At 42.0% G+C, this 27,010-nt stretch overlaps 1 protein-coding gene and 1 long non-coding RNA gene across 2 annotated transcripts; one reads left to right on the forward strand and one right to left on the reverse strand.

The window, feature by feature from the left end:
* Positions 1–5,766: 5,766 nt before the first annotated feature.
* On the reverse strand, positions 5,767–13,881 carry LOC127775996 (uncharacterized). Its single transcript, XR_008018086.1, has 3 exons — positions 13,731–13,881; positions 6,370–6,476; positions 5,767–6,231 (listed from the first exon to the last, which is right to left on the reverse strand). It is a non-coding gene; the product is annotated as an uncharacterized LOC127775996 (long non-coding RNA).
* Positions 13,882–19,677: 5,796 nt separating this feature from the next.
* Positions 19,678–20,343, forward strand: LOC127776169 (uncharacterized). The gene has a single exon (XM_052302514.1). It carries the CDS (start codon positions 19,678–19,680, stop codon positions 20,341–20,343), a length of 666 nt encoding a protein of 221 aa, XP_052158474.1.
* Positions 20,344–27,010: the final 6,667 nt, after the last annotated feature.

A 27,010-nucleotide genomic window follows, 5' to 3' on the forward strand; every position in this document is an offset into this window, starting at 1 on the left:
CCAAGGAGGCCAATTCAGGAGCGTTTGTCTTCACCAAATAATGGCCGGTTTTTTGGTAAGAATCGAGCCAATGGAGAAAGGAGGGAAGAAAAGCGTGTTAAGGTAGAGGCAAGGACTTTGGAAGTAATTACCATCAAAGTGGGGTCTCATGATGTGCCAATACCTTCTGGAGATGAAGTTGGGGAGTCTTCAAGCAAAAACTTCGAAGCCGGTACCAGCTCATCGCAGTCGGCCGGTCTGACCAGGCCTTCTGGCCGGTCTGACCGCAGCCATACGGCCGGTCTGACCGGGCCATCAGGCCAGTTTGACCGCCAACCCGACGGTAGTCCAACCGATGCCTTAGGCCGGTTTGACTGTGCGCCAACTGTCGGTCTGACCGGCGCATCTGGCCGGTCTAACCGGTGGTCCATCCGGTCTGACCGGGCTCCAGTGCCGGTTTGATAGGAGGATTGTAAAGGGCGATGTGAGGGCTTCATCGTCTTCAAGCAAGGTTACTAGAGGGCATTATTTACCTCCTAGAACAGAGCCGAATCCTAGGTGGATGCCTAAGGATTTGACGGCTACTCAAAAGAGAAGGTTGCAACGTCTTCGAGCTCAAGAGATGAGAGAGAAAAAGGCCGAAGAGCAAAGAGATAAAAGGTTCAATGTGTTGCGACCACCACCAGTATGGAGGCATAAGTCCATAGAGAAGGAAAAACCGGTTGTTGTAGAGGAGAAGGAGGAACAATCGGTTGATAAAGGTGAATCATCTCCAAAAGAAGACATGGATATCAACATGGTATGTATGTTGCCTATGGAGTTTTGTGCTATGGATGAAGCCGAGGTTGCTCAATTCTCATTAGATCCTAAAGACGCGGTTTTTGAGAAGCCCGATGAGTCAAACCGTCACATGAAGCGTCTCTATCTCAAAGGCCATGTTGATGGGAAGCCGGTCTCTAGGATGCTAGTGGATGGAGGTGCCGCCATGAACTTGATGCCGTACTCATTATTCAAGAAGTTGGGGCGTGAGGATGATGAGTTGAAGAAGACCAACATGATTCTCAATGGCTTCAATGGTGAACCAACGGAGGCAAAGGGTATCTTTTCGGCGGAGCTCACCGTGAGAAACAAGACGCTACCAACCGCTTTCTTCATCGTCGATGTGCAAGGTAACTAAAATGTTATTTTGGGTCGTTGTTGGATTCATGCCAATTGTTGTGTGCCTTCTACCTTGCATCAATGTATAATTCAATGGGACGGCGATGATGTTGAAATTGTTCAAGCGGATACATTGGCCAAGGTTGCAATGGCCGATGCTACTTTTGAGTGGCGTCATGGGAATATCCAATGCTTATCGGGGAGGGATCTTTCTAGCTATGATTTTATTAGTATTTCCGATGGCAAATTTGTACCTATCTCTGTAAAGCCGGCTAGTGTAGCACGGCTAAGCCATATAAATTTGTATAATGAGTAATAAGGCTAATTTAGAATGGTTACAAAAGAGGGTGCAATAATATCGGTCTACACAGAACGATATTGGTGAAACCGTTGAAGATTTTGATGAAGTGGAGAAACTTGGACAAGGGTTTACATCGGCCGATCCATTAGAGGAAGTGGACATTGGTGATGGAACCAAACCAAGGCCGACTTTTGTAAACAAAAATATGAGAGCCGATTATAAGGTTAAGATAATCGAGCTACTTAAAGAATATGTTGATTGCTTTGCATGTGAATATCATGAGATGCCGGGTCTTAGCCGTGAGCTTGTTGAGCATCGGCTTCCAATTAAACCGGGTTTTAGGCCTTATAAGCAACCACCTCGTCGTTTTAATCCTTTGCTATATGACCGGGTCAAAGAGGAGATTGATCGGTTGTTGAAGGCAGGGTTTATTAGGCCATGTTGTTATGCGGAGTGGGTTTCTAGCATAGTCCCGGTGGAGAAGAAGGGGAGTGGTAAGATTAGAGTTTGCATAGATTTTAGAGATTTAAATAAAGCCACTCCCAAAGATGAGTATCCTATGCCTATAGCCGATATGATGATTAATGATGCCTCGGGTCATAAGGTGATTAGCTTTTTAGATGGTAATGCCAGCTACAATCAAATCTTTATGGCGGAAGAGGATATGTACAAGACGGCTTTTAGGTGCCCGGGATTTGTTGGTTTGTTTGAGTGGGTTGTCATGACTTTTGGGTTGAAGAATGCCAGTGCAACATATCAAAGGGCAATGAATTTGATCTTTCATGATTTGCTAGGTATTATCTTAGAGATTTACATTGATGATATTGTTGTCAAATTGGATGGTATGGAAGGACACATAGCCGATTTGAGGTTAGCTTTTGAGAGGATGCGCCGGTATGGTTTGAAGATGAACCCACTTAAGTGTGCTTTTGGTGTGTCGGCGGGGAAGTTCTTAGGATTCATGGTGCATGAGAGAGGGGTTGAGATTGATCCTAAGAAGATAGAAAAGATTCGTGATTTCAAAGCGCCGACATGTAAGAAGGAGGTCCAAAAGTTGCTAGGTAAGGTGAATTATTTGAGAAGGTTTATTTCTAATCTAGCGGGTAAAATCGATGCTTTTGTTCCTATACTTTGCTTGGAAAAAGAAGCCGATTTTACTTGCGGGGCAAAACAACAAGAGGCGTTTGAAGAGTTGAAGAGGTATTTGTCTGCTCCACCCGTTTGCGAGCGCCTAAAGCCGGAAAGCCTTTTCGGTTATATATTGCCTCCGAGGACAAAGTCATTAGTGCCGTTTTGACGTAAGAGGAAGATGGCAAGGAATATATCATTACATATTTGAGCCGCCGTCTTTTGGATGCCGAAACGAGGTATGTCTTTATAGAGAGACTTTGTCTATGTATATACTATGCTTGTACCAAATTGAGGCATTACTTGTTATCTAGTACATGCATAGTTGCTTGTCAAGCCGATGTTATTAAACACATGTTGCAAAGGCCAATTCTAAGTGGAAGAATTGGCAAGTGGGCATATGCTTTGATAGAATATGATTTGGCTTATGAACCATTGAAATCTATGAAAGGCCAGATTGTATGTGATTTTATAGTGGACCATCATATAGATATTGCTTATGAGGAAGAGATTTACCTAGTTGAAGTTATACCTTGGAAGATTTATTTTGATGGTTCTTCTTGCAAAGAAGGTCAAGGCATATGGGTAGTTTTGTTTTCACCTAATGGCATGTTTTATGAAGCATCGGTTCGTTTGGAATATTATTGTACAAATAATCAAGCCGAATATAATGCTTTGTTATTCGGCTTACAAGTCATGGAGATGGTTGGAGCTAAGTACGTAGAAGCTTTTGGTGATTCGGAATTGATGGTGCAACAAGTTGCCGGAGTCTACGAATGCTTGGACAGATCACTAAATAGGTACCTCGATTCATGTTTGGATATTATTGCCAATTTTGATAATTTTGCTATTAAACATATTGCTAGGCGTGATAACTCTAGAGCAAATGACTTGGCACAACAAGCATCTGGCTATAATGTGAAGAAGTGATTATTTTTGATATTAGAGGAGCCGGTGCTTGCTTTTAAATCTTTGTGCGAAATTGGCAAAACTGAGGACCAGCGGCGGTCTGACCGGCATTGCGTGGCCAGTCTGACCGGTGACCAAGGGCGGTCTGACCGGCTCCATGTCGCCGGTCTGACCGGCGAGCCCGAGCGGTCTGACCGGCCCTGTGTGGTCGGTCTGACTGATTTTGGGCAGAGTGCTGGGGGGCACGTTTCAATCAATTTAGAGGCCGAATTAATTGTGAATTCGGACATTTATGCCCAGGAAGCAGAAGAAGATTGGAGAATTCCTTTGATTCGATGTTTGAAAGATCCCACACTTAAGGTTGATCGGAAAATTCTGTGGCAAGCATTCAAATAAACATTGCTTGATGAAGATTTATATCGCCGAAATATAGATGGTGTCTTGTTGAAGTGCTTAGATGAAGATCAATCTAAAGTGGCTATGAGAGAGGTGCATGAAGGAATTTGTGGAACTCATCAATCGGCCCATAAGATGAATTGGTTGCTTAGAAGAGCGGGATTCTATTGGCCGAGGATGATTGATGATTGCTTCAAATATTGTAAAGGATGTGAAGCTTGTCAACGGTTCAGCAATGTTCAATTGGCGCCCACCGCCGTGTTGAGTCCTATAATCAAACCATGGCCGTTCCGAGATTGGGCTTTGGATTTCATTGGTCAAATTTATCCTTCGTCGTCAAAGGGGCATAGGTTCGTGCTAGTTGCTACGGATTACTTCACCAAGTGGGCCGAAGCCGTGCCTTTGAAGAATATGACTCATACGGAGGTAATTGACTTTATTTTGAAGCATATTATCCATAGATTCGGCATTCCACAAACATTAACTACGGATCAAGGTGCTTCTTTTATGTCTAAGGAAGTGAAGAGTTTTACCGAATCTTATGGTATTAAATTGTTAAGTTCTTCTCCTTACTACGCTCAGGCTAATGGACAAGCCGAGCCGAGTAATAAGACATTGTTGAAGTTAGTAAAAAAGAAGATTGAGGAACACCCAAAGAGGTGGCATGAGGTGCTTTCCGAAGCATTGTAGGCGCATAGGATATCTAAACATGGTGCCACTAAAGTCACTCCTTTTGAATTGGTTTATGGTCAAGAAGCCATTTTACCGGTAGAGGTAAATCTTGGTTCTCTTCGTTGTGTCAAGCAAGATGATTTGTCAAGTGAAGATTACAAGACGTTGATGGGAGATAATCTTGATGAAGTCATCGACAAGTGCTTGAAGGCATTGGAAGAAATAGAGAAAGAGAAGAAGAGGGTGGCCAAGGCGTACAATAAAAGGGTGAAAGCAAAGTTGTTTCAAGTTGGAGACTTGGTTTGGAAGACGATTTTGCCTTTAGGAACTCGAGTGTGCGGCATTGTTCGAGGGAACGCATACTTTTTGGAGACACTTCAAGGGGAGCATTTTCAGCGAGCAATTAATGGGAAATACTTGAAGAAATACTTCCCGAGCGTTTGGCAAGACACTTAGGAGGTGCTATGGCCGGTAATTGGATTATCGTCCTAAGACCAAAACATGTTCTATACTTTTAGATTCACGTTGTTCATCAAAAAGATAGGGGGGCATGTGTTTACACCCAAATTTGGCACCTAGGATTAAAATAGGAAAGATTGCCAAAATTTGGAAGTCTACCGGTTTCCTCTGAGTGGGCCGGTCGGACCGCCGTGTGTTGGGCGGTCAGACCGCCGGTTGAGGGCCGGTCAGACCGGCGGTATGAGGCCGGTCTGACCGGCAGGTCCGAGTCCGACTGTGTTTCGTCGGGTCTCAAGGTTTCTTTGCTCGGGAAGGCATGTTTCGGGTTTCCTTTAGTTTCTACCCCGAGTTGGACGTAGAGGAGGGCCTGTAGAGGGCAGGACCAACCCCTGTTTAAGGGACATGGCCGGTTCATTGTAAAAAACCAATCTACAATCAATCAATCGAATCGTTTTTTATATTGCTTTTAGTTTTCTCTTAGTTTGTCCATCTTTATCGGTTTGCGCCGTAAACCGTCCGCCGCCGCTGCGAGAGTGCGACATCTCTTTGTAGGTTTGTCCTGAAAACCTTCCGTTTTGCCCACGAGACGGGTAGTTATCTAGAAATCGGCTCCGCTAGCCGGTTTAGTTATCAAAACCCATATAGGTTTAGCTCTTTGCTAGATCGAGGTGGTTGGCGACTCTAGAATTACTGCAAGGCTTAAGGTGCTACGATCGTGCTTGTCAACTTGTCAAAAAGTTGCCAACAACTGCAATACCAAAGAATCAAATGTGTGGAACGTATGGTTAAAATAGAGTGAAACATTCGAATACACTAAGTTGCAACAAGGATCAACATCAGGCTGCAAAAACATGAAAAGCTAAAGAAAAAAGCCTACTTCCTGCCTTCTTCCTCTACTCTGACCCCGAATCCACATCCCCGCTCTTCTCCGCTCGCTAGATCTGAGCAATCCATGCTCCCTTCTGCCAGAAAAGATGGGGAGTACACTCATAGAGGCGACAACCATCGAGCTTCGGTATATGTTTTGTTCGCACGGCAACCGTCCTCGTCGGTGGGCCATCGCGCGCTTCAACGAGCAAGAGGCCGACCTGTAGGCGGCAATCTGATGAGGACCTCGCTAAGATGGAGTAAACGTGCAGGGGCATGGGCCCTCGTCGGCGGCGGCAAGTGTAGTGTATGTGCCCCGACACGTACTCCATCTAGCTCCTCCTCCTGCCGTCTCGTAGCATCTACGTTTGAGCAGCAATCATGAGAGAGGTGGTGCCGTGGTGGTAGTTGAAGCAAAGAGAAAAGGAGAATGCGAGAGAGCTAGAGGAGAGATGAGTTATTAGATGGATGGATAAGTTTGGATGGATGGATGTCAATACCTTTTAGTGTTGACTACGTGGACGTGGTAGGACGGAAGCGCCCATATTTTTCATTCCGTCAGACGGCAGATGCAAAGCACTTTCGAAATCGATGCCATGTCCTAGTTCTACTTAATAACTTGGTCAACGCTCGTATCCAAATGGGATAGGTAGAGAGAAGCAAGTAATATAAAAAATAATTGTCTAGAGAAGTATGTAGACAACTTAGTAGTAACTATTATACTTGGCATCTCTTGGTTCTGTCTCTCAATGACATTTATATTTCTATAGCCATCAATTGACTATATTATTGAATTTGTTCTTAGTATATATTGATTCTCGCATATTTGACTGTATATTGTGTAGCAATTGTTTTTGCTATTATCTACATGTTGTTAAATTCTTTATTGCATTTAAGTTGTTATGAAAAGATGTTATGAAAGGAACGGAACATATTTATATCCTTATAGTTCCAAGATACTTTGCTACTAAAAGTTAGAGCAAATATACGTGATAATTGTGAACTGAGCATGGCTTAATAAGTTAGGGTGTTGTTATGAAAACTATCCACTCCAAACTCAAAGCGGTGCTTATATTTTTCTCAAGATAAATGTTAAGAAATAATAAATGTATGGTAAAATATAAACGGATAGCACTCTCAGATTAGTCTTAACCAAAGAAACCTATAGGTTAGAGTCCTGTAAGTTGCTACTAGTACACACTACACCATGACCTAATATTCATGGCACTTAACTGCCGGTAATAAAATGAAGTTAGTGGTGAACTATTTGCCGGAAATATATCAAGTGCCAGAAATAATCTTGGATATCATCTCATTTGCCGGGAATTAAAAAAATAGAGCAGCAAATTAAGTGCCGGCAATGAACTAATATAACAGGTCAATTGATCTGCTATAGATAATTTAAGACAACACATAATCTGCCGGGAATTTTGTTACCGGGAAAACAAATTTCTAGTTAACTTTTTGAGGAAATTTTGGCGGGCTAAAAATATTATTGGGCCGAGCAAGGCGCCAAGGTGCGAAAACTTTCGTGGGCCACACCTGATTCCACTCCCATCTGCGTACCCTATTCCTCATCTGTGCCGCACTCCTACTCCACACCCAATTCCTCATCTGCGCCGCTGACACTAGATTATCAACAAACATCTATCGGTAAAGATTAACAATTATTGATAGACTATTTGTTGGTAAAGGCTTTTGGCAAATTATATGTTGGCAATGCTATGTAATAAGACATGTTATATGTCGGCAAATTAAAATATTTTTTGATCAAAATATCTGTCAGCAATATTATGAGCAGAAACCAATTATATGTCGTGAAATCTGGGAGTGTTTGAGAGGAGAGGAAAAGAGACGATTGAGAAGATACGCAAAATGAGGTGAGCCATTAGCGCATGATTAATTAAATATTAACTATTTTGAATTTCAAAAATGGATTAATATGATTTTTTAAAATAATTTTCCTATAGAAAATTTTTACGAAAAATACACCGTTTAATACTTTGAAAAGCGTGCGCGCGGAAAACGAGTCTCAATCTCCCCTATCTCCACTGAACTCCGTCAGATCTTGATCCCATGGTTAAGATAGAGTGAAGTGTATACTCGGGCGGCAAATTAATTTAGGGGTGCAGGAAAATAATAAAAAAAAGAATCACCCAAATTTTTTCCACGCCAAAAAAAAAATCCACGCCAAAAAGAAAATCAATGCCAAAAAAACCCTAGGCGCCACCACCTCGTGCCCCCTTCCACCGCGCGCGCCTTTGTCGCCATCCACCGCACGCGCCGCTGCCTCCTCCGCCAAATCCACCGCGTGCGCCCCCCGCCACCGCGCACCACCTCCTCCGCCAAATCCAGCGCCCCCCACCTGCTCGCTCCTCTCCCACCACGTGCCGCCTCCACCACGCAGCCCCCTCCGCCTCACCCACACCGCCGCACGCCGCCGTCGACTCCACTAGCCAGCCGCCGCTACTCCCTAACTCCAACTCCACTCAAACCCTCCCCTCCTCCCCACCTCCGACTCGACCTGCACGCTGGCTTCCACTATCGGCTCCTCCGCCCAACGCCTTCCCATTGCCGCAGTTGACTCTACCCTCTTCCCCACCTCCGCCGCCTCCGCCTCCGGTTCCTGCCTCCACCTCATCTTCCGACATCAAGGAAGTCCCCTTGTTCAGGTAAAAATCAAATCTCTTGGTTACATGTGTTTTTCTTTTTACAACCTTGCCTATAAGCTGTATGTTTGCCCTGTGATTTACTTAATTTGTCCGCATATTGGTGCTTGCATGATGGATTTGGAGGGTAACTTGCAGCCATTAGTTGCTTAGAATTCGAGGGTAATTGATTGACCAGCTTGCTTGTTCTGTACTTTAACGAATTTTGCACCGATTGCAATCAGAATTTGTTTCGGGTGTTAGAATTGAGAGAATGACAAGGGAGGTAGCCATGAATCTTAGATCAACGAGGTAACCATGGTGTTGTTTGAGCTTATGAACAGTAATCCCTTAGCACTGCATGTTTTTTACCTGACATATTTCATACTTGTTGACTGATAGGCCTGGTTAGCCTGTGATTTACCTGAATTAGTCTGCATGTAAGTACACTGCACCAGCCAGATTGGGCTACCAGCTCACTAATTTTAGCACATGTCTTGATACAAGACAGTGAACCATGGAATGCTCTTTGGCAGCTTGTAACTCTAAATATGTAGCTACATACATGAACATAATTCAGAGATACAGTAGTACAAAGATTTCACCTGAATTTTTTCAGAGCCATCTATGTTCTTGTAGTTTTCACCTGAATTCTGATACCTTTAGAATTTGGAGATTTAATCTTCACTCCCTGAAATATGTGCATCATGGCAGCAATGACTCCTGAAGCGTTAGGGCTAAATACTTGTGTTAGCCAATATTACAAACATGAGGAACCCTCTGTCTTGTATGTCTACATATAAGTATAAAGCACCTTATATGCAAGCTACAAATCTGTTTGTTATATCTCTGCCCTGCATATAACATGTTGGTAATTTGGTTGTCTTCATCGGTCAATTTCGTTTGTTTATAAGCTATGCTCATGGATGAATATAGGTTTTTTTATAGGATGTTGATTTGTTTCAATAAAGTCAGTCATGTAATGAGCATAGCTTATAGGAAGGTAACCTGTTGTACTCCTACATAACGATTTCGTTAAATGTTATATTGATCTGGACATTGGCAACCACTTAAATGTTCTAGTACTCTGTACCATGATTGATATCTTGGGAGTTCCTTGAAATTATTAACGCAAGCATTTAATTTTAAGTCAGTGTTATAATCTGTTTCTAAATGTGAACTATTTGGATTTATGGTGCAGTTTAGTTTGCCACTATCGATTTTGCTACAATCGACCTACGTTGTTGAGCATCTACCAAGCAGGAGATCCAAAAAAACATCGTACCACGGTTAGTATCATCCAACTTGCCATCAGTACTGTGCTTAAAGGCTGAAATGTTATATCTATGTGTTATGTTTGTCTTGTGCAAAGTCTTTTTATTATTTTTCCCATGAGCACAATGGTTTGTACGCGTGCGCAGAAAACACCACTGAAACACAGAATAATTTAGGTGGCATGTGAAATTTGATTGTCAATATCAGCTATATGGATAAGAGATGGATGGACCTTCCTAGGTACAATTCTACCTGATAATTTTAGGACCACAGCCTATGATTGTTTGTCAAATTGACCGCACCTAGAACATTTTATCCACATGAAACCTTTTGGGAGGTTATGTTGTCGATCATGTGCTACATTGAGAAGGGCATATGGAGCTAGAACCATTAGTGGTCTGATGTGATTTCCCATCTCACACTATCCTTGTGATATTATGTTGTCTGGATAGACTGTTAACCTGGACAGTCTGAAGTGTTCTTTATTGGTGCTGCATGATCAAGTGACCTCAATAATATACATTGATTGCATATGTAGCTATTTTGTTTCTTTGATCCTGGCCAGTTTGCATGGTGTCTTGTCAGTTTGTGATCAAGAATGTATTTATATTCTGATAGATAGTTCTTTATATTCTACATGCAATATTGCTCACAGATTTCAAACCATTATTTTTAGGTCAAAATCGAAAGGGCTACTGAAATTGTTCTGCTAAAGATGTCACTTTTCCCAGAAATTGTCCATTGAAGATTTTTTTGCTGAAGTTATTTATGAATGGAGACCTGCTAAAGATATCACGTGTCCAATAAAGACCTGCTTAAGATGTCACTTGTCCAATGAAGTTCTCTCTGTATTTATATTATCTAGAAGAGATGCCACTTCAATGTAGAGTAATTCGATAAACTTTATTGAGAAGTTATGACTTAAATTTAATGAATGCTAAGAGTTGTCTGTACTCTTGTATGCATATGCTCTATGCAGATGCATGTATATATTGCTATCCTAGATGCAACATAATTGTTACTTATGAATTTGTTATTTCTGAAGTTCTGATTTGGAATTCTACAGTGGAATGTTTTATACAGTGTTGATGGATGTATGTTTAATCTGAACTATTGAATGCATGGTGAATTAATGTCTACAATCTGAATTTTTATCTATTTTACAAATCGTACAATTGATTTGGTGCATGCATGCCTTGTGAAAAAATCATGCCAGCAAACACATATAACTGCTAGGGATAATTGAATGATGTGCTGAGGATGTTTCAAACATTTAGGGCATTTAATTGCCGGTAATCTGAACATTTGCCGAGGAAACCGAATTGCAACTACGGCAGTTAACTACCGGGAACTTGTTTTCTGCCGGCTAAGAGCATTCCCTACAGGACTTTATAGGGCAGTTAGCAAGTGCCAGGAAAGCCTTTTACCGGCAGATGAATTGCCATACAAACTATTTTTAAGAGCAGTTGTATTGCTATAAACACTATGCCATGGTGTAGTGACACCCAAAAGTTTCTTCTTATAGAATTTTCTCTTAAAATATTTATCAGATCCACAATCTGATTACACCATTGCGTTCATTGTAATTAAACCTTTATAACAAGATCTTACATGATTATATTATGATAAAAAAATATTTATGTTTGTAAATAACTTTTATTATATATGTAAGTTACTTTTATCATATATATATATATATTACTTTTATATTTGATTAAATTACTTCTTATACATTCATAATGCTTTGAGTTGATCACTTTTATTATTGTTTTTAGTCAATTCCATAATTGGTGATGATTAAATTTAATTTCTAGATAGACTCATATTATTATCCCTACAACGGGTTTTCATTAAAATATTGTAACAACTTACTTCCATTTTGTACAAAGTTACTTTTATGATTTTTGTAAATTACTTTTAGACTTTATTGAATTTACTCTCATAAATGTATTTACTTGCAAATCTTCTCTACACTTTGCTTGTGAATTTATTTCATATAGTTTCTTATTTCAACTTAGTCATAATATAATTACTCCTAATGTTATACTCCCTCCATCCCAGAATATAATCATTTTTAGAGTTGGACACGGTTATTAAGAAAGTAGGTAGAAATGAATGGTGGAGAGTTGTGATTAGTTGAGTAGTGGAGGTAGGTGAGAAAAGTGAATCGTGGAGGATTGTGATTGGTTGGGAAGAGAATGTTGGTGGAGAAGGTATTGTATTTTGGGACAAATCTTAAGGGCTAAAAGTTGTTATATTTTAGGATGGAGGGTGTAGATAGTTACTTCTACAATTTAAATAAATTACCTTTAAAAGTAATGAAATGTTTGAATATATTCAATATGGATCTCGTTTTGTCTTATATTTTGAGTAGAGTACAATGATGCAAATAGATCTTAAAAAATATGTGATTTAAAAGATACACGTCATTAAAGAGGTTAAAAAAGACAAACACCATATGCTAAATGAGGATTTATATATGGGATGAAGTGGTCTCCGGTTAGGACTAAATGTATACATGAATGAGGTTAAAAAAGACAAACACCATACACTACCTAGATGTATATATGAATGTGTTTGATGCTCATATGAGGTTAGGATGCACCCATTCTTGTGGATGTAAGGTGTTCGTGTGTGGGTACTTGTGTTTCTCTAACTTCTGTACTCAAAAGAGGTATGAGTATTAATTATTTGATACGTGTAGTTAATGAAGGATGGTATAAGAGCAGGTGCAATAGCAGGCTATAAGCTAGCTATAAACATATTTTAAAAAGATAAAAGAAGAGAGAGAAAAGCAGCGAGCTACAGATCTTAGCCAGCTGCAGCACGGAATCTAAGACGTAATGTGTGTATGACTGGTAAGACCAGGTATTAATAGTGTAGTAAACAACTATTATATGAATTGACTATTATATTAGCTATAGATTATTTGGAGCTAGTAGTTGGCTATACTATTAAACTTGCTCTAATATTTTATTTTCTATAGTCAACATAACATAACTTTCACCATCGAATTTTCTTGCACAAATCTGGACAAGTTAGGTATTATGAAAGAATTTCCATGATAAATTTGGTTATATCATTTTCATATGCCCAGATAGGAACCATACTAGTCAAAATTCTAAGAAGACATTGTTTGGTGAGTACATAATTAGCACCACATACCTTCCTAATAAAAAATGATTCCCCACTTCTCCAACTTGTATGACGTGAAAAACGCATGTTAAACTACATAAATGCTCCATATATAGTTTTTCTTTTTTTAATATCTCACCATGTAGAATCCATACCCGATTATGTTGATCTTTTTTTCTTTTTTGGTAACTGATTCTGTTGATCTCAACCTTATAATAAAAACGTTCATAGATTGCATGTAGTAAAAATTTGTTTTGTGTATGTAAAATCTCTTTAATGATCAAACAAGTGCAAACGAGAGAGAGAGCCGCAGCAGCTAATTCTTTTTCATTTCTTTTGGAAATCAGATTATTCGTTAACCCGGCTTTCTAACCCGACTTGTATCACCAATGCACTATTTCTTCTATATCTATACTATTATGAAAATTAAAGATATTTTTACCGGTACTTTGGTACGTCATCTGTGTATGAGTCGGTTTTCAAGTTTGTTCACTTTTGGAAATACATATCCGTATTTGAGTCGTTTATTAAGTTTGTTTGCTTTTGGAAATACATAAGAGTTGATCTATAAAAAAATCTCTTAAAAAAAACTCGCATGCTAACTTGAGACGATCAGACTCTAATTACAACTCATGATTTTAAGCGAATTCCCACAATGAAGTTCACTTAATTAAACTGTATAACAATAATAAAGATAAAAATAACCTTCATCCGTCGCAATGCACGGGCATTTTTTCTAGTCTAATCATATATATAAGCCAGCAGGATATAAATTTGTAAAAATTTTTGCTGATTTACAGTACCTGCTGTGAGGTGGTTTCCAGCAGCAAGTAGTCTTGTGGAATGAGAGAGACAAGCCTTGAGCACAGATCTTCCATCTTGCCCCGCTCCTTCATCGTCTACGTCTCTTCATCCTTCATGTCTAATGTTCTCCCTCCATCACCACCTCTCCTCTTCATACCCTCTCTCTCTCTCTCTCATACACAACATACTCTTTCTTCTTTATAGAGAGCCCAGAGGCCACAGCTAGCTGGCCGGCCAGTAGTGTCTAGCTTATTATGAATGGGTTAAGATAAGTGTGAGCTGTGGTCACTGGGGTATTTCGTTGGGATGCGGATGTTGTGTGTGGCTCTATACAAGTGATGGTGAGAGGGCAGGAAACGCCACAACATATCCTCATCTGTTACTGTTGGTCCCATGCATGTATCCTTGTTCCCAACCTAAAATACATGCGTCATGATGCCAATTGGCCATCGTACTATTCGTCCTCTCCCCCTTTTAGCAATCCAGTGATTCCTACTTATAGAAAATATTGATCGTTGCCTGGAAGCTGGTGTTGACTCGTTATCCTTATGGCCTTGTTTGGTTTAGTGGGGACTGAGGAGAAATGAGAGATGATAAAATCTACTCTATGCCACTGAGTTTGTCAATGTTCAACGGTTTACCACTGACATTGTCTCTTTATCTAATATAGCGGTGACTTTATATATTGTTCGACGATATGCCATTGGATTGGACTTTTTTCAAAAAAAAAATGCCCAAAATACCCTATAGACATATAATGTTAACAATTAATTTATCTTATTAGAAGTTTCGAAAAAATATGAAAATTTTTATATGGCCTCCTTATACAATATGGAAACATGGAAACTTCTATATAAGTTTCAAGTTTTTTTAGTATATTTAACTTTTATAAAAAAAAAATTTTGTGGTCTATGAGAGACAATTTGCTTACACAAAAGATAATAGTAAAAAATATCTTCTGTAGTGTATGAAAGATGATTTATATTAAAAACACCAACAAAAAGTATTTTGTATAGCATATAACAGATAAGTTATATTTTACAAAAAAAATAGAAATGCAAAGAACTAGAAACTTAAATACAAACTTCCATGTTAGGTAAGGAGGCCACATGAAAATTTTCATATCTTTTGTGAAACTTCTAATGTGATAAATCAATTGTCAATCTTGTGTGTCCAAAAAAGGGTATTTTGGGTATTTTTAAAAAAGAATGCTCGGTCCAATGGCGTATTGTAAAACAATTGATAAAGTTACCGGTATATCATAGAAAGAGATAATGTCAGTAGCAAATTATTGAACTCGGAGAAACTCAGTGGTATAAATAGATTCTCTAAAAAAAATTACAAGTCAATCTTGGATGTTATGCAACTCACAAGTTCATGGGCCGGTTTACACTTATTAGCCAAGTTATTGTACCAAAATGATCGGTTTGGAAGTTGTTATACTTATTTGGACCTACTACACAAGTTCATATATTGTGAGTTTAATCTACTCATTCACAAAAATTGTTACTTTTCTCTTGACAAAACAAAAACTGTTACTTTGGACGTACACGCTGTTAGTACAATTTTTTTAAAGCATTTCAACACATCATTTTATTATATTATTGCTTATATGTTTTAAAAATATATTGCAATGGAGAGAGAGTGGTCAATTATATTTTGGAGATCATTCGCGGCTACACACTAACATGTTCTTTTGACTAGAGGGAATAACAATAAATTAATTAGAGACACCATATTTGCAACAAACTGATGAGGAGTTACTATGTTGTGTCTATTTTTTAAGTTGATGTCAAATGAAATCTTACAATTTTATAGTAATTACTGTCACGCCCGGAATTTCTATCCAAAATTCCAAACGCTTACATGTGTGTAAACCCTCGTCCAGGAATCAGCCAAGGCACACAATAACAAATTGATAATAGAGTACAATTATTACTCTAATTAATAAGTGAATAAAATGTCATTACAGAGGCAGATAGTTCCTCTCAATCAATAAAGTTCTAAGCAGCGGAAAATAAAAGAAACAGCGCAGGCGACTCCTCTCCACAGGCAGCTTGACCAGGGCTACGCCTAATCATCCACACCATCAACATCACTGTAGAACTCCTCCTCTGATGAATGATTGCAAGGTGAGTATATGACATACTCAGCAAGCCACGCAGCAAATATGCAAGTGCACAGGATAACAAAGGATGGCATAGTATAGTCTCATTTGCATAAATAGCATTTAATAAACATTTCATAATTTAATAAAACAGTAGAGTATTTAATTAAACAGTATTAATCCAACGCTATACAACATACCTGTTGCATAGGCCCAACCATTATGAACAACCAATCCCGGCTGCACAGTTCTATCTCCAAACCAGAAATATACCATTCCAAACCAGGAGCTAACAGGTTATTAACAACATCATTTAATATGGTGAGAAGTGTGAAACTAATCACGAAAGACATTGTTAGACCCGCCCATAACCGCGGGCACGTCTATTCGAATAGTTTAAACTCTGGCCAGAGGTGTACCACTGTACCCACAAGACACAACCTCAACATCATGTCAACCATGCGTCACGATACTTGACAAGTACCTGAATAGAGATTGTGACAATACCCTCTATATAATACAATTCAAAGCAGTGCACCGTTCCCGGATCATAATCACCCCCTTAAACAAGGCATGGACTCCCCAGCGACCCTCGTGGGCTTATCTCCGCCACTTCACAGTCTGGTGCTCTACTATGAACCATACTATACAGAAAGTAAAGCCGTTGCCCACGCTGGCTTGTGGTTGGCACGGTAAATGTTTCACAACCGAAAATCCTGAACCGGTCCTTAATTGTCATGAGCACAACCATCAAAACCATATGCTCACAACCCACCATTATCAGGTTTTAGTTGGCAAATTGATTAATTAACCAATCATGATTAACCATCATGAGCTATCATTAAGCCATCATTAAGTAGTAGTGAATCATAAGTTATCCCATTTATGTGAGCTAGTGTCTCTAAGCATGGCTAAGCATCCTATTCACTTTAGCTAAAACCATATAATGTTCTAGCTAATCAAATTATTAACCAAATGACAAAGAATAGGGAATCAATAGCAAAAGGGCTATAACAAGGCAATAGATTATTTCCACCAAATGACATTTGAAAACAAATGCAATAGTTGAATAGAAACAATAGCTTTAAACGGGATCAACATGCTCAAAGGGTTGTTTGGGATCTGTGTGACTTGCCTTGCTGGCCTTGGAACTCTTCAAAATCTTCTCCTGCGAAATCAGACTCTCCGAGAACGTCGGAATCTAAGGAGAAAAGAACAAAAACACCAAAACAGCACATAAACAAGTATGAACAGTATATGTGGATATTTTTAACATGTAGATCTCAATTTTAGAGAAATTTAGAGACTTGAACCAACTAAATCTGAGCTAAGATGAATTAGTTATGAATTTTCAAAGATTAAATCGGATTAAATCATTTATATAGATTTTAATTGAATTATGACGCAATAATGAATTATTTTTGAAAAGGAAAAAGAGATTATTGTGTCAGCGGCTCGGGATCACGGTGGACCGGGTGCACGGCAGCGGCTCACGGAAACGAACGGCCGAGATCTAATCTATCCAAAACGAACGACCAAGATCTAATCGGTCTACCGCGGTCTACAGACGGACAGCGACGATGACGTCAGCGGTGATGTCATCACCGACGACGGCTCGGACGGCGCATGCTCGCCGGCGAACGACGGCGCGGCGGCTCAAACGGAGGGCACCAGCACGTAGAGGGCGACGCGGCGAACTCACCGGTGACCTAAACGGCGGCGGACGGCAACCGGACAGCGACGGCGACGAGGACGAAGCGGCGGAGACGATCAGCTTGACGACAACGGTGGTCTTCTGGCGATCCTCGGCGACGACGGAGGGGTGGACGAGGACGGGGACGACCTGGCAATCCCGACGGTGTCCTTCCCGAGCGACGATGACGACCGGAGCGACGGCGGTGCTCGGTTAAACTCGCGGCGGCGACGGCGGCGCTAGGCTACACGGTGCTAGAGCTCTACCGGCGGCGAGAGACGAAAGCGAGGGTGGCGGCGGGTAGAGGAGACACCGAGGGTCCTTTTATAGTGGCTAAGGGGCGGCGACGAAGACCCACGGCGGCCGGCGACGGGAAGGAAAGGTTAGGGTTCGAGAGAGAGAGGCAAATCCGAATCAAACTCGAATCCCTCGATTTTCAAAAGAAATTAGACGATGATTCCAAAAGAGAAAAGGTAGAGGGGATCCCGGGGATCATTTCCCCTCTATTGATTTCACCGAAAAAGGAAAGGGACGAGCGAATTTGGAAGGAGACGGCGGCGCGGCTCGGCTAGGGTTCGGCTGTGGCGGCGGCGCGAGGTAGACGAAGGCCTGACAGGTGGGCCCCACCTGTCAATGGGAGGGAGCACGCGCGCGCGAGCAGTGGCTCGGCTGCAGGCCGACCTGGCTGGGGAGAGAGAGAGAGCGGTTTTGGGCCGACTTTCGGCCCAAAGCCAAAAGAAGACTTTTAAAACTTTTTCAATTTAAATTATTCATGAAATGCAATTCCATTTATTAAAAATACTTCCTTGGCTCAAATAAATCCCAGAAAAATCTAGGAACTATAGAATCAAGAGAAGTATTTAATAAAATTTTATCTGGCCCACTTTTATATTGGAATTTATTATTTAAAATTAGATCTTCTCTTCTAGGCTTTTAAAATCAATTCTAATAATTCCAATTAAACAACAATTTATATATTTAAGATTTTTAGGGTGTGACAATTACACAGGTGAAAATTAAGGTTCAAATTTATATTGCCCCACTATCATGAATCTCCTAATATTATCAAAGAGCAGAAATACTATCTTTTGCAAAATAGATTAGATTAAAACAAAATAAGTTTGCCAAGGGCCAAAATACCTACAAGTTTTAGTGCAAAACGAGATCTATCATAACCCACCTCAAATACTAAATAGATCTCAGAATGTCTTAGCCCTTTTTCTTTTAAAGAAAAACAGGCCTAAGGCTAAAGGCCTCAGAGTATTATTTATTAAAGCTAGTTGGGTACATAGCTAGATTTGTAAAGAAGCTCCGAAAAACCAATCAAATTTGATATTGAACAACAAACATAAAAAGAAGGGCTCCAAAATTCTGAAAAAGCAATTATCTCTATTTATTCCTATGCTCCGACCAGATCGATGATGATGGCGATGACAATACCAGAGAAACCAAGACCAACAGCAAAAAAAAAAAAAAAGGCCTAGTTGCAAACCCTTTTGAGACCTCATGGATTTGGAGGCTGTGGCATTTTTTGCATAATCTTCAATCTTCACTTGCCTGTTGGAAGTCCATCATTGGAATTTGGAGGTAAGGAAGAAGGCTGATCACTGGAAGGTAGGAGGCTAGTAGTACCTTGTTGATGAATAGAGAGATGGAGGACTGGACAACACCTCCATCTCCTGCAACTCTGCCATGCACCTAGAAGCTGGAGTCTACGAAGAGCACATTGTCTCAGAGACCACAAGAAACTCAGCGAGGGTATCCATGGCTGGCAGGCCGGGCAAAACGCAGACCACTGGAAGCCTGACGACTACAACTAACAGGACAAGCCCAACTCTAGGAAACAACTCGACTACGTTCGGGAGGCAAGGTTGCCTCCTGACCACGAAAAACAAAGCACATGATTATAATGAGATTAATTAAGTATTAGCCTAAAAAAATTAAAAAATGGATTAATATGATTTTTTAAAGCAACATTCATATAAAAAAAACTTTACAAAATAGTACACCGTTTAGCAGTTTGAAGAGCGCGCGCGCAAAAAATGAGAAAAGTGAGTTAGGAAAGAGGGGAAAAGAATACAACCTAAGGCCATTCACACTACATCTACATGGTATTTGGCCTCAACTCTCCAGCTAGGCAGATTGCATGCGTGGAGGAGATAAGGCAGTGGGGCCGATGTCTTCACCAGGTTCGCGCAGCCTTGTTGGCTCCGAGAACCTCATCAGAAAAAAAAACAGTTTTTTCACAGAGAATAGCATCCACACCCATGATGAGAAAGCAGGAGAGAGAGAAGGGGGAGAAGCTCGCCGGAGAAGCCGCATCTGCGCCGAGTCCGAGCTCCCGCGCCAACGGGGAGAAAGGAGGGCGTCGCCAACGGGGAGAGAGGAGGGTGCCACCGCGGCCCCCGCCTTCACGACGGGCTACGCTCGCTGCCGGCCGCCGCGCCCCTCGATCTGCGCCCGCCGGAACTCGCCAGCCACGCCGCCCCCCGATCCGGAAGAGGAGGAGGTGAGGCACTCGAGCCGTCCCGCTGCCCAGCGCCGTCAAGTTCCCGCCGTCCCCTACTACTGCGCCACCGAGCTCCCGTGTCCCCCGCTACTGCGCCGCCGACTACGCCGCTGTTGCACCGGCGAGCACCAGGCCCTGCCGCTGCTCCGCCCGGCCGCCCCGGCGCTGTCTCCACTCGGGCTGCTGCTCCACCCGGCCGCTACTCTGCCCGACCGCCCCGCCGTCGTCTCCACTCGGGCTGCTGCTCCACTCGGCCACCCCGTCATGGTGGAAGGAGAAGAGGAGAGCGGCGTCCGAGCGTGAGAGGAGAGAGAGGGGGAGAAGGAAGCGTGGGTCTCGAGGAAAGAGAGAGAGGGGGAAAAGTGGAGAAAAAAAGGAAAAAAAATTTTTTTGGACCCCACGTGAGGTTGATGCATGGTGAGCCTTGTGTCTATCACCGTTCCTAGCCCATCTGGCATCTAAGCTCCGGCAAATACTTATGACGCATTGCTATCGCCCTAACTATCTACTCCCTCCATCCCCAAAAAAGTCCAATTCTAGGGATGAATCAATTGGACTTTTTTTTTGGGGGGGGGGGGGGGGGGGGGGGGAGACGAAGGGAGTACGCAGAGTCCCAACTCCTGAGTAGGCCTGCCACGGTGGAGGATAATAGGTAACTCATATCTATATCAAATTTTACCCATCACAATCTAAAAAAAATTACACATACCCAAATAAAATAAAGTGGGTATTACCCAATGGGTAAGAGAAAATATATATGTGGGTTCCATATATAGAAATGGACCAAATTTATAAAATGTTACTCTTTCATATAGTAAATCATCCTTTCAAATTTTAATCAAATTTGATAAGATTTTGTAATGTGAACGTGAGTTTAAAAATTTTAGGTCCGAGTTTTACCTATAACAAATGGGTATGGACAAAGTGGGTAAAATGGATAATACCCTCCTCATATCCAAAATTTAAATGGGTAAACTTTGTTTTACCCATACCTTATCTAAATAATGTGGGTATGGATATGGGAATGGGTAATGATTACCCAGTGGCAGGCCTACTCCCGAGTGGAAACATTTTCTTCTTTTTCACCTGAGCAGTTGAGCTGCTAGTTAGAAGTTGTGCTTACTCTCTCTACGGTGTTACCTTCTTGTTCTTATTCTTAGTAATAAATGACAGTTTTTTTTATGTTACTTGCAAGGCATCAAGATACATATAGGATATCAACTACCATTGTTAATCTTTTTCTTACATATGAACTAGTGCTATGCCCGTGCATTGTAACGGATCTGAAAGAATACAAAATAATGGTTTTATAGGTTTTAGTTGTTTCTATTTGCTTTCATAGGTTGGTTAATCTTGAGAGAGGGTGGTAGGGTGGGAGGTGGGGGCGGTTCGGGTTCTCACGAAGGTTTTTTGTGCTGTTCGTGATAGGGGGGAAAGAGGAAGACAATTGCCTCTAGCGATATTTTTATCTTCTATATAATTAAAACGCAGTAGCTCTAAGACTTAACATGCAAACATGACACATCATGACTCGCTAAAAATTCGCAATTCGCTATGCTGGTTCAGGTCATCAATGATATATGGACACAAATCGACACCTCTAACCGATAGGGTGCTAGTTAGAGATGAGTGTTTAGTGATGACTAAACTCATCTCTAACAGGTGAAGACTCATCACTAGTATAGGATACCTCTGGCGGGTTGCAAATTGTTACTCGTCAGAGGTGATGTTGACCCCATTGACTGGTGGCATTGCAACCCATCATAGGTGTCTCACCTGTGACGGGTAGAACAATGCGACCCATCAATGCTGTACATTACCAATGAAAAAAAAACAAAATATATTTCATTCTATTGCTCGTTGCAATTGCATTCATCTTACAAATTAACAAACCATAAAAATCATCAAAATCACACATCTGGGCACATCCAAACACACATCTGGGCAAAGGATCGACACCTGCCGGAGGAGGGAGTCAACGTAGATGCTGCTGAGGCGGTCGTCGGCGGTTGGTAGTCTGCGGTAGAGGTGGAGGACGACGAGGAAGTGGAGTCATGGTAGAGGGGGTGGCTAGGGGCTGGAGGAGGCGGCGTTCGGAGCATGGGAGCGCCCCGGAGTTCGGGCGGCGGAGAGGCAGCCACCAGTGACCTTGGGCGGATGGCGAAGAAGGCTGAAGCATGGGAGTGAACGAGATGAGCAGATTGGGGCTCAGTGGCCATACAGATCTAATGGTCCTCAACCACCTAGAGACTAGATCTGGCACCCCGAAGCTCGAGGCGGTAACCGGCGACCTTGGGCACTAGGCGAAGGAGGCCACAGCGGCTAGAGCTTGGGGGCAAAGATGCGGCCGACGATGCTCAGGGGCGGATGAGACAAGCAGACGACGGCGGCGGGCGATAGAGCCGGCTGTCGGATCCGCATACCCCAACCTCGTGGAGGCCGGATCCGGTGGGCGGCGATCGTTGGAAGGAGGCCGCAAAGGCCAGTGGTTCGGTGGGAGGGGCAGCGGTCAGCGATTGAAGGAGGGCTTGGGGAAGACGGCTTCAGGCGGTCGATTATGGTGGCAAGCGGTCGGAGGGGAAGAGACGGAGAAAGATGAGGAGGAAGAGAGAAGAGAGATCGAAGAAGAGGAGGAGATGGGGAGGGAGTCGGTACGGAGGTGGGGAGGAGAAGGGACGGGCGAACTGGTAGGCCCGGGGCTTTTTCCTTTTTTAAGTCATCACTGACGAGAATTGCACACGTTTGAGATGAGATAGCTCACCTGTGACGGGTGCAAACTCAACACCCGTCACATGTAAGAGGTTATTTGTGACGGGTATACGTGAGCTCATCAGAGATGTTATGTGTCGGGTCCTTATATAGATCCATCACAAATGAGTTGTTGGCTGTAACAGGTTATTCTCTTGAGCCTCATCTACAACAGGATTTAGTTTAACCCGTCAGAGATGATATCATCTGTGACGAGACATTTTGGTTCATCACAGGTTGGCCGACACAGATGTGCTGATCTGACGTGGTGATAATTACATTTAAAGCTAACTCAAGCATTCCACATTATCTATAGCTTATGAAATTCCACAGTACAACCTGCAAGCATGTCAAATCATCGTCACCCACATAATTTTCAAAATATATTCATCCATCATTTCTAAAATATTTAACATATATTCAAACATGTATATTTCGCGTGGAGCATCGATCATCTAGTAATATATGAGAGTACAACATAGTAATTACACACTTATTTAATTACAACCCACTAACTACACTTAATGCTATAAAGCAGACATCACAAAAGGCCACATCATCTTAAAAAAAGATTATGATCCCATCGGATTAAGACTGAACATCTAGAATTTCCTTCAGCTTGCCTTTTGCAGACAAACATGTTCTAACGTTCCTCCTACCTAGGGGTGAAAATAGTATGGAAACTTTCCGGATTCTAAAGTTATTTTTAAAAACGGAATCTATCGGTTGGAATTTTTTAGAAACAAAAATGAATTCGGAAATATTTTCTCAGAAATGGAATCAAATATGATAAGGGTAGTTTCCGTCGAAACTTGGAATTGGTCGGAAATTTTCTGGAAATTTTCTCAGAATTTCTAGGCCCATAGCACAACCCATACAACACAATAATAGCCCTAAATTCATAATTCCTAAATCCCCAAATAGGCTAACCCTAGCAGTGAGAGAGAGATTCAAAGAGACATATCCATTCCAGATGAGGAGAAGGGCGGTGGAGCGGTCTCACGCCACTGCGCCCCCTCACCATCGCACGCCGCCGCACCCCCTCGCTGTCTCGAGCCGGCTCCTCCCCACGCCATCTTGCATCGCCGTCTTGCACCGCCCCTGCCCATTGCCGTCTTGTGCCGCTTCCACCCCTCGCCCTCTTGGGCCGCCGCCATAACTGTCACCTCTCGCCCAATGCCAACGCCTCAAGCCCTAGCACCGACACCATCGACGCTGACCGATGCTAACCTGACTCTGCCCCCACCTCCACCTCTATTGTGTAGTCTCTGTATAGATTTGTTTTGGTGAATGTTGAATGATTTGGTTTCTACAGTTATGTTGTGGAGCCCCGAGTTGATTTTCTTTCTTTTATGCTGTAGATTGGTGATGGATACGTCATATGCAAGTAGCAACCGTGCAAGTGTATGCAGTGCGAGTGTTGCAGCTTTGTGAGCATCAGAACCAACTCTTGCAAATGAAGGAGATCATGCTGCAAATGTTGTTGTAGTAGCAAGAGTTAAAGTTGATTTGACACAGGAAACTACAGATCCAAATGTCCCTCTTGCAAAGAAGGCAAAGAAGTGCAGTTCTGAAGTTTGGAGCCACTTTGACATGTATGAGAAAAAGACAGTAGGATATGATGGAACAGAGATCGTAGAGCTTTGGGAAAAGGGTAAGAAGTACAGCTATACATCTCATTGTGAGAGCAACAGTGCACAACAATATTTTGGAGTCACTTAGACAACAAGCACCAAATAAAAAGTGGCCAACAGCTTCAAGATCTCAAGAAGAGTGAAAGCAGCACTTCTGTTGGGATCTACAGGTATGATGAGGGAGTTAGCTTGAAGAAATTTTACTTGATCATTATATATGAATATCCCTTTAATATTGTTGAGCATGAGTACTTTGTGGATCTTATTAAGTCATTGTGCCCTACTTTTGCAATGAAAAGTTGCATAACTGTTAGGAAAGACATGTTTTTTGAAAGGGGTTAGGAAAGATAATGTATGAGTACTTCAAAACTCTTTCGTGCCGCTTTTGTACAACCATGGACATGTGGGCTTCAAATCAAAATAAAGGTTATATGTGCATCATTGTGAATTGGATAGATGATAATTGGTGCATGCAAAAGAGAATTATAATGTTCATGCATGTAGAGGGTCATCACACAGGGAACTTGAGCAAAGAATTCTATGATAGTGTACTGGATTGGAACCTTGCTAGGAAATTGCTTGCACTTACTTTGGACAATGCATCAGCAAGCTCAACAAGATACAACCCTTGATCTGTGATGAGGCCATTTTCCATGTGAGATGTTTGAATCATATTTTCAATCTTGTTGCTCAAGATGATTTGAAGCAAATTTCATTTAATATTTCAAGTAGGACGACCAACCGAGAGGAGAATCCACATCCTGACCTGTAAGATGTAACTTGTTAGCATTTATAACTTATGACCAAAAAATGAATCACAACATTAAATATTGCCACTGTTGGTATTTCTTAACCTCACCGATGTAGCACTTCACCCAAAAGTATTCCAAGGTATCGATTTCCACAAGGAACGTGTGTGCTCAACTCCTCGTCGTGTTTATCCAAGGACACAAAGCAAAGGTAGGCAAAGGGTAGAGAGGATTTACTAGTGAGAAACAGTGTACGAAAAGCTCAGTTTAATCCTAACGCGATACTTCAGGCACTGGCCAGCCTGCTGCTCCCAGATGTCGCTCTACTGCGTACCCGGACGGGGGGACTTTAGTGTAATTGAGGGCTGTCACCACCTCTACACCCACCTCAAACCAATTGTGGGATACGGAGCAATTACCGGAAATTAACAACCCAGACACCACGTCTATGCAATCAATAACTACTTTAGTGCTAACTAATCACTAAAGCAACCACTATATTTTACTAGATTATAGTGATCAATGATCCTGCACGCTAATTAGGAACTAACCAAGAGATAATTTTCACTGAATAAGTCTTAATTACTTAGAATGATAATTCTATTAAAGTAGAGTAATTAACAGAGTAACAGAAAAAAGAAGAGGATTACCGACAACTCCGGAATTTCTCCGGCTTCTACTCTACTCTCTCCCTAATTCTAGTATACAATAAAGTACAATAGAGCCTCTGATAATTTAGCTCAATCTTGGAGTGTGTGAGTGAAGTAAAAAGGTGATGTCCTTATATAAGCAGGTAATGACAGTCGGAGAACACAAAATGTCTAAAGTGCCCCTCAACCGCCATCATGAGAGCATCTGGAGCGTCCATGCCAAACCTCAGCCTGAACGGCTGAGATTGGGGTTCGGCCCAACCCTGGCCTGGCCCAACAGGCCTAGAAACTGGCCTGTTGCTCCTTCACAGCCTACCTTATCCATTTCTTCGAGAGTTCAGCCAATTCTCTGATGTTAAAATGGAGTTCTAGAGCCCAACACTTGTATGGATGAAATTTTCCTTCACTGTAGTTTGGATTTCCTCCCAACTTTAGCGTTTTAGTACGTGCATCCAAATATACACCAACACTCGTGGAAAATGTTTGATTTAAGCCCTACCACTATGTTGGATGTTTTTTTTTCTATGTTTATGCAGGTATTGGTGGTATAAATTTGGCATTTAACAGCCGCAAACAGCCACATACATGTAGCAACCAAACACATTCTGCGAAGTTAGCGTCTGCACTAGTCCTTCTGCCTGCATCACACAGGTGACTGTACAACCACGCTAGGGTAGCAGAACCCCAATTATAGGTACCTGTCTCGTCCCAATCAGCTAGCAGAGGCAACCACATCAAGGATACATCACGTACGCCTTGCAATACTGGTCAACCATCGCCTGGTCAATATCAGGAGGACGGTGTGAGAAGTTGGCACGCAACCAACTGAGTGGAACTCTAGAGGTCTTCGTCAGCCTCTGCCTGTCAGGTGCCTCTAGAGGCTCGACGCCAAGGTACTGTACCACACGCCCCTCCAGTTACCGCAACTAGTGTCACTGGTGACTGCCTGGCCCCATGAAGGATGAACCAGGATCATGGCATTGTCCTCAAGTGTCACCATCAGCTCCCCGCTAGAAAGGTGGAAAGTGTGAACTTCTGGTCTCCATCGGTCCACAAAAGTCGTCAGTACTGCGGCGTTGTACATAGGCATGAGCCACTGCGTCATGGTGACGAACGCCAACAGCTTCGCTCGTCGTAGGAACGGAATGTACCGGTCATCGAACGGGATGTGTGTTGTATGAGCTCTAAC

This window comes from Oryza glaberrima, chromosome 6, assembly GCF_000147395.1.
Source record: "Oryza glaberrima chromosome 6, OglaRS2, whole genome shotgun sequence".
Taxonomy (NCBI): domain Eukaryota; kingdom Viridiplantae; phylum Streptophyta; class Magnoliopsida; order Poales; family Poaceae; genus Oryza; species Oryza glaberrima.

Excerpts from the sequence above, each read along its gene's own strand:
- LOC127776169 (XM_052302514.1), top strand. The coding sequence starts at position 19,678 with ATGCGTGGAGGAGATAAGGCAGTGGGGCCGATGTCTTCACCAGGTTCG.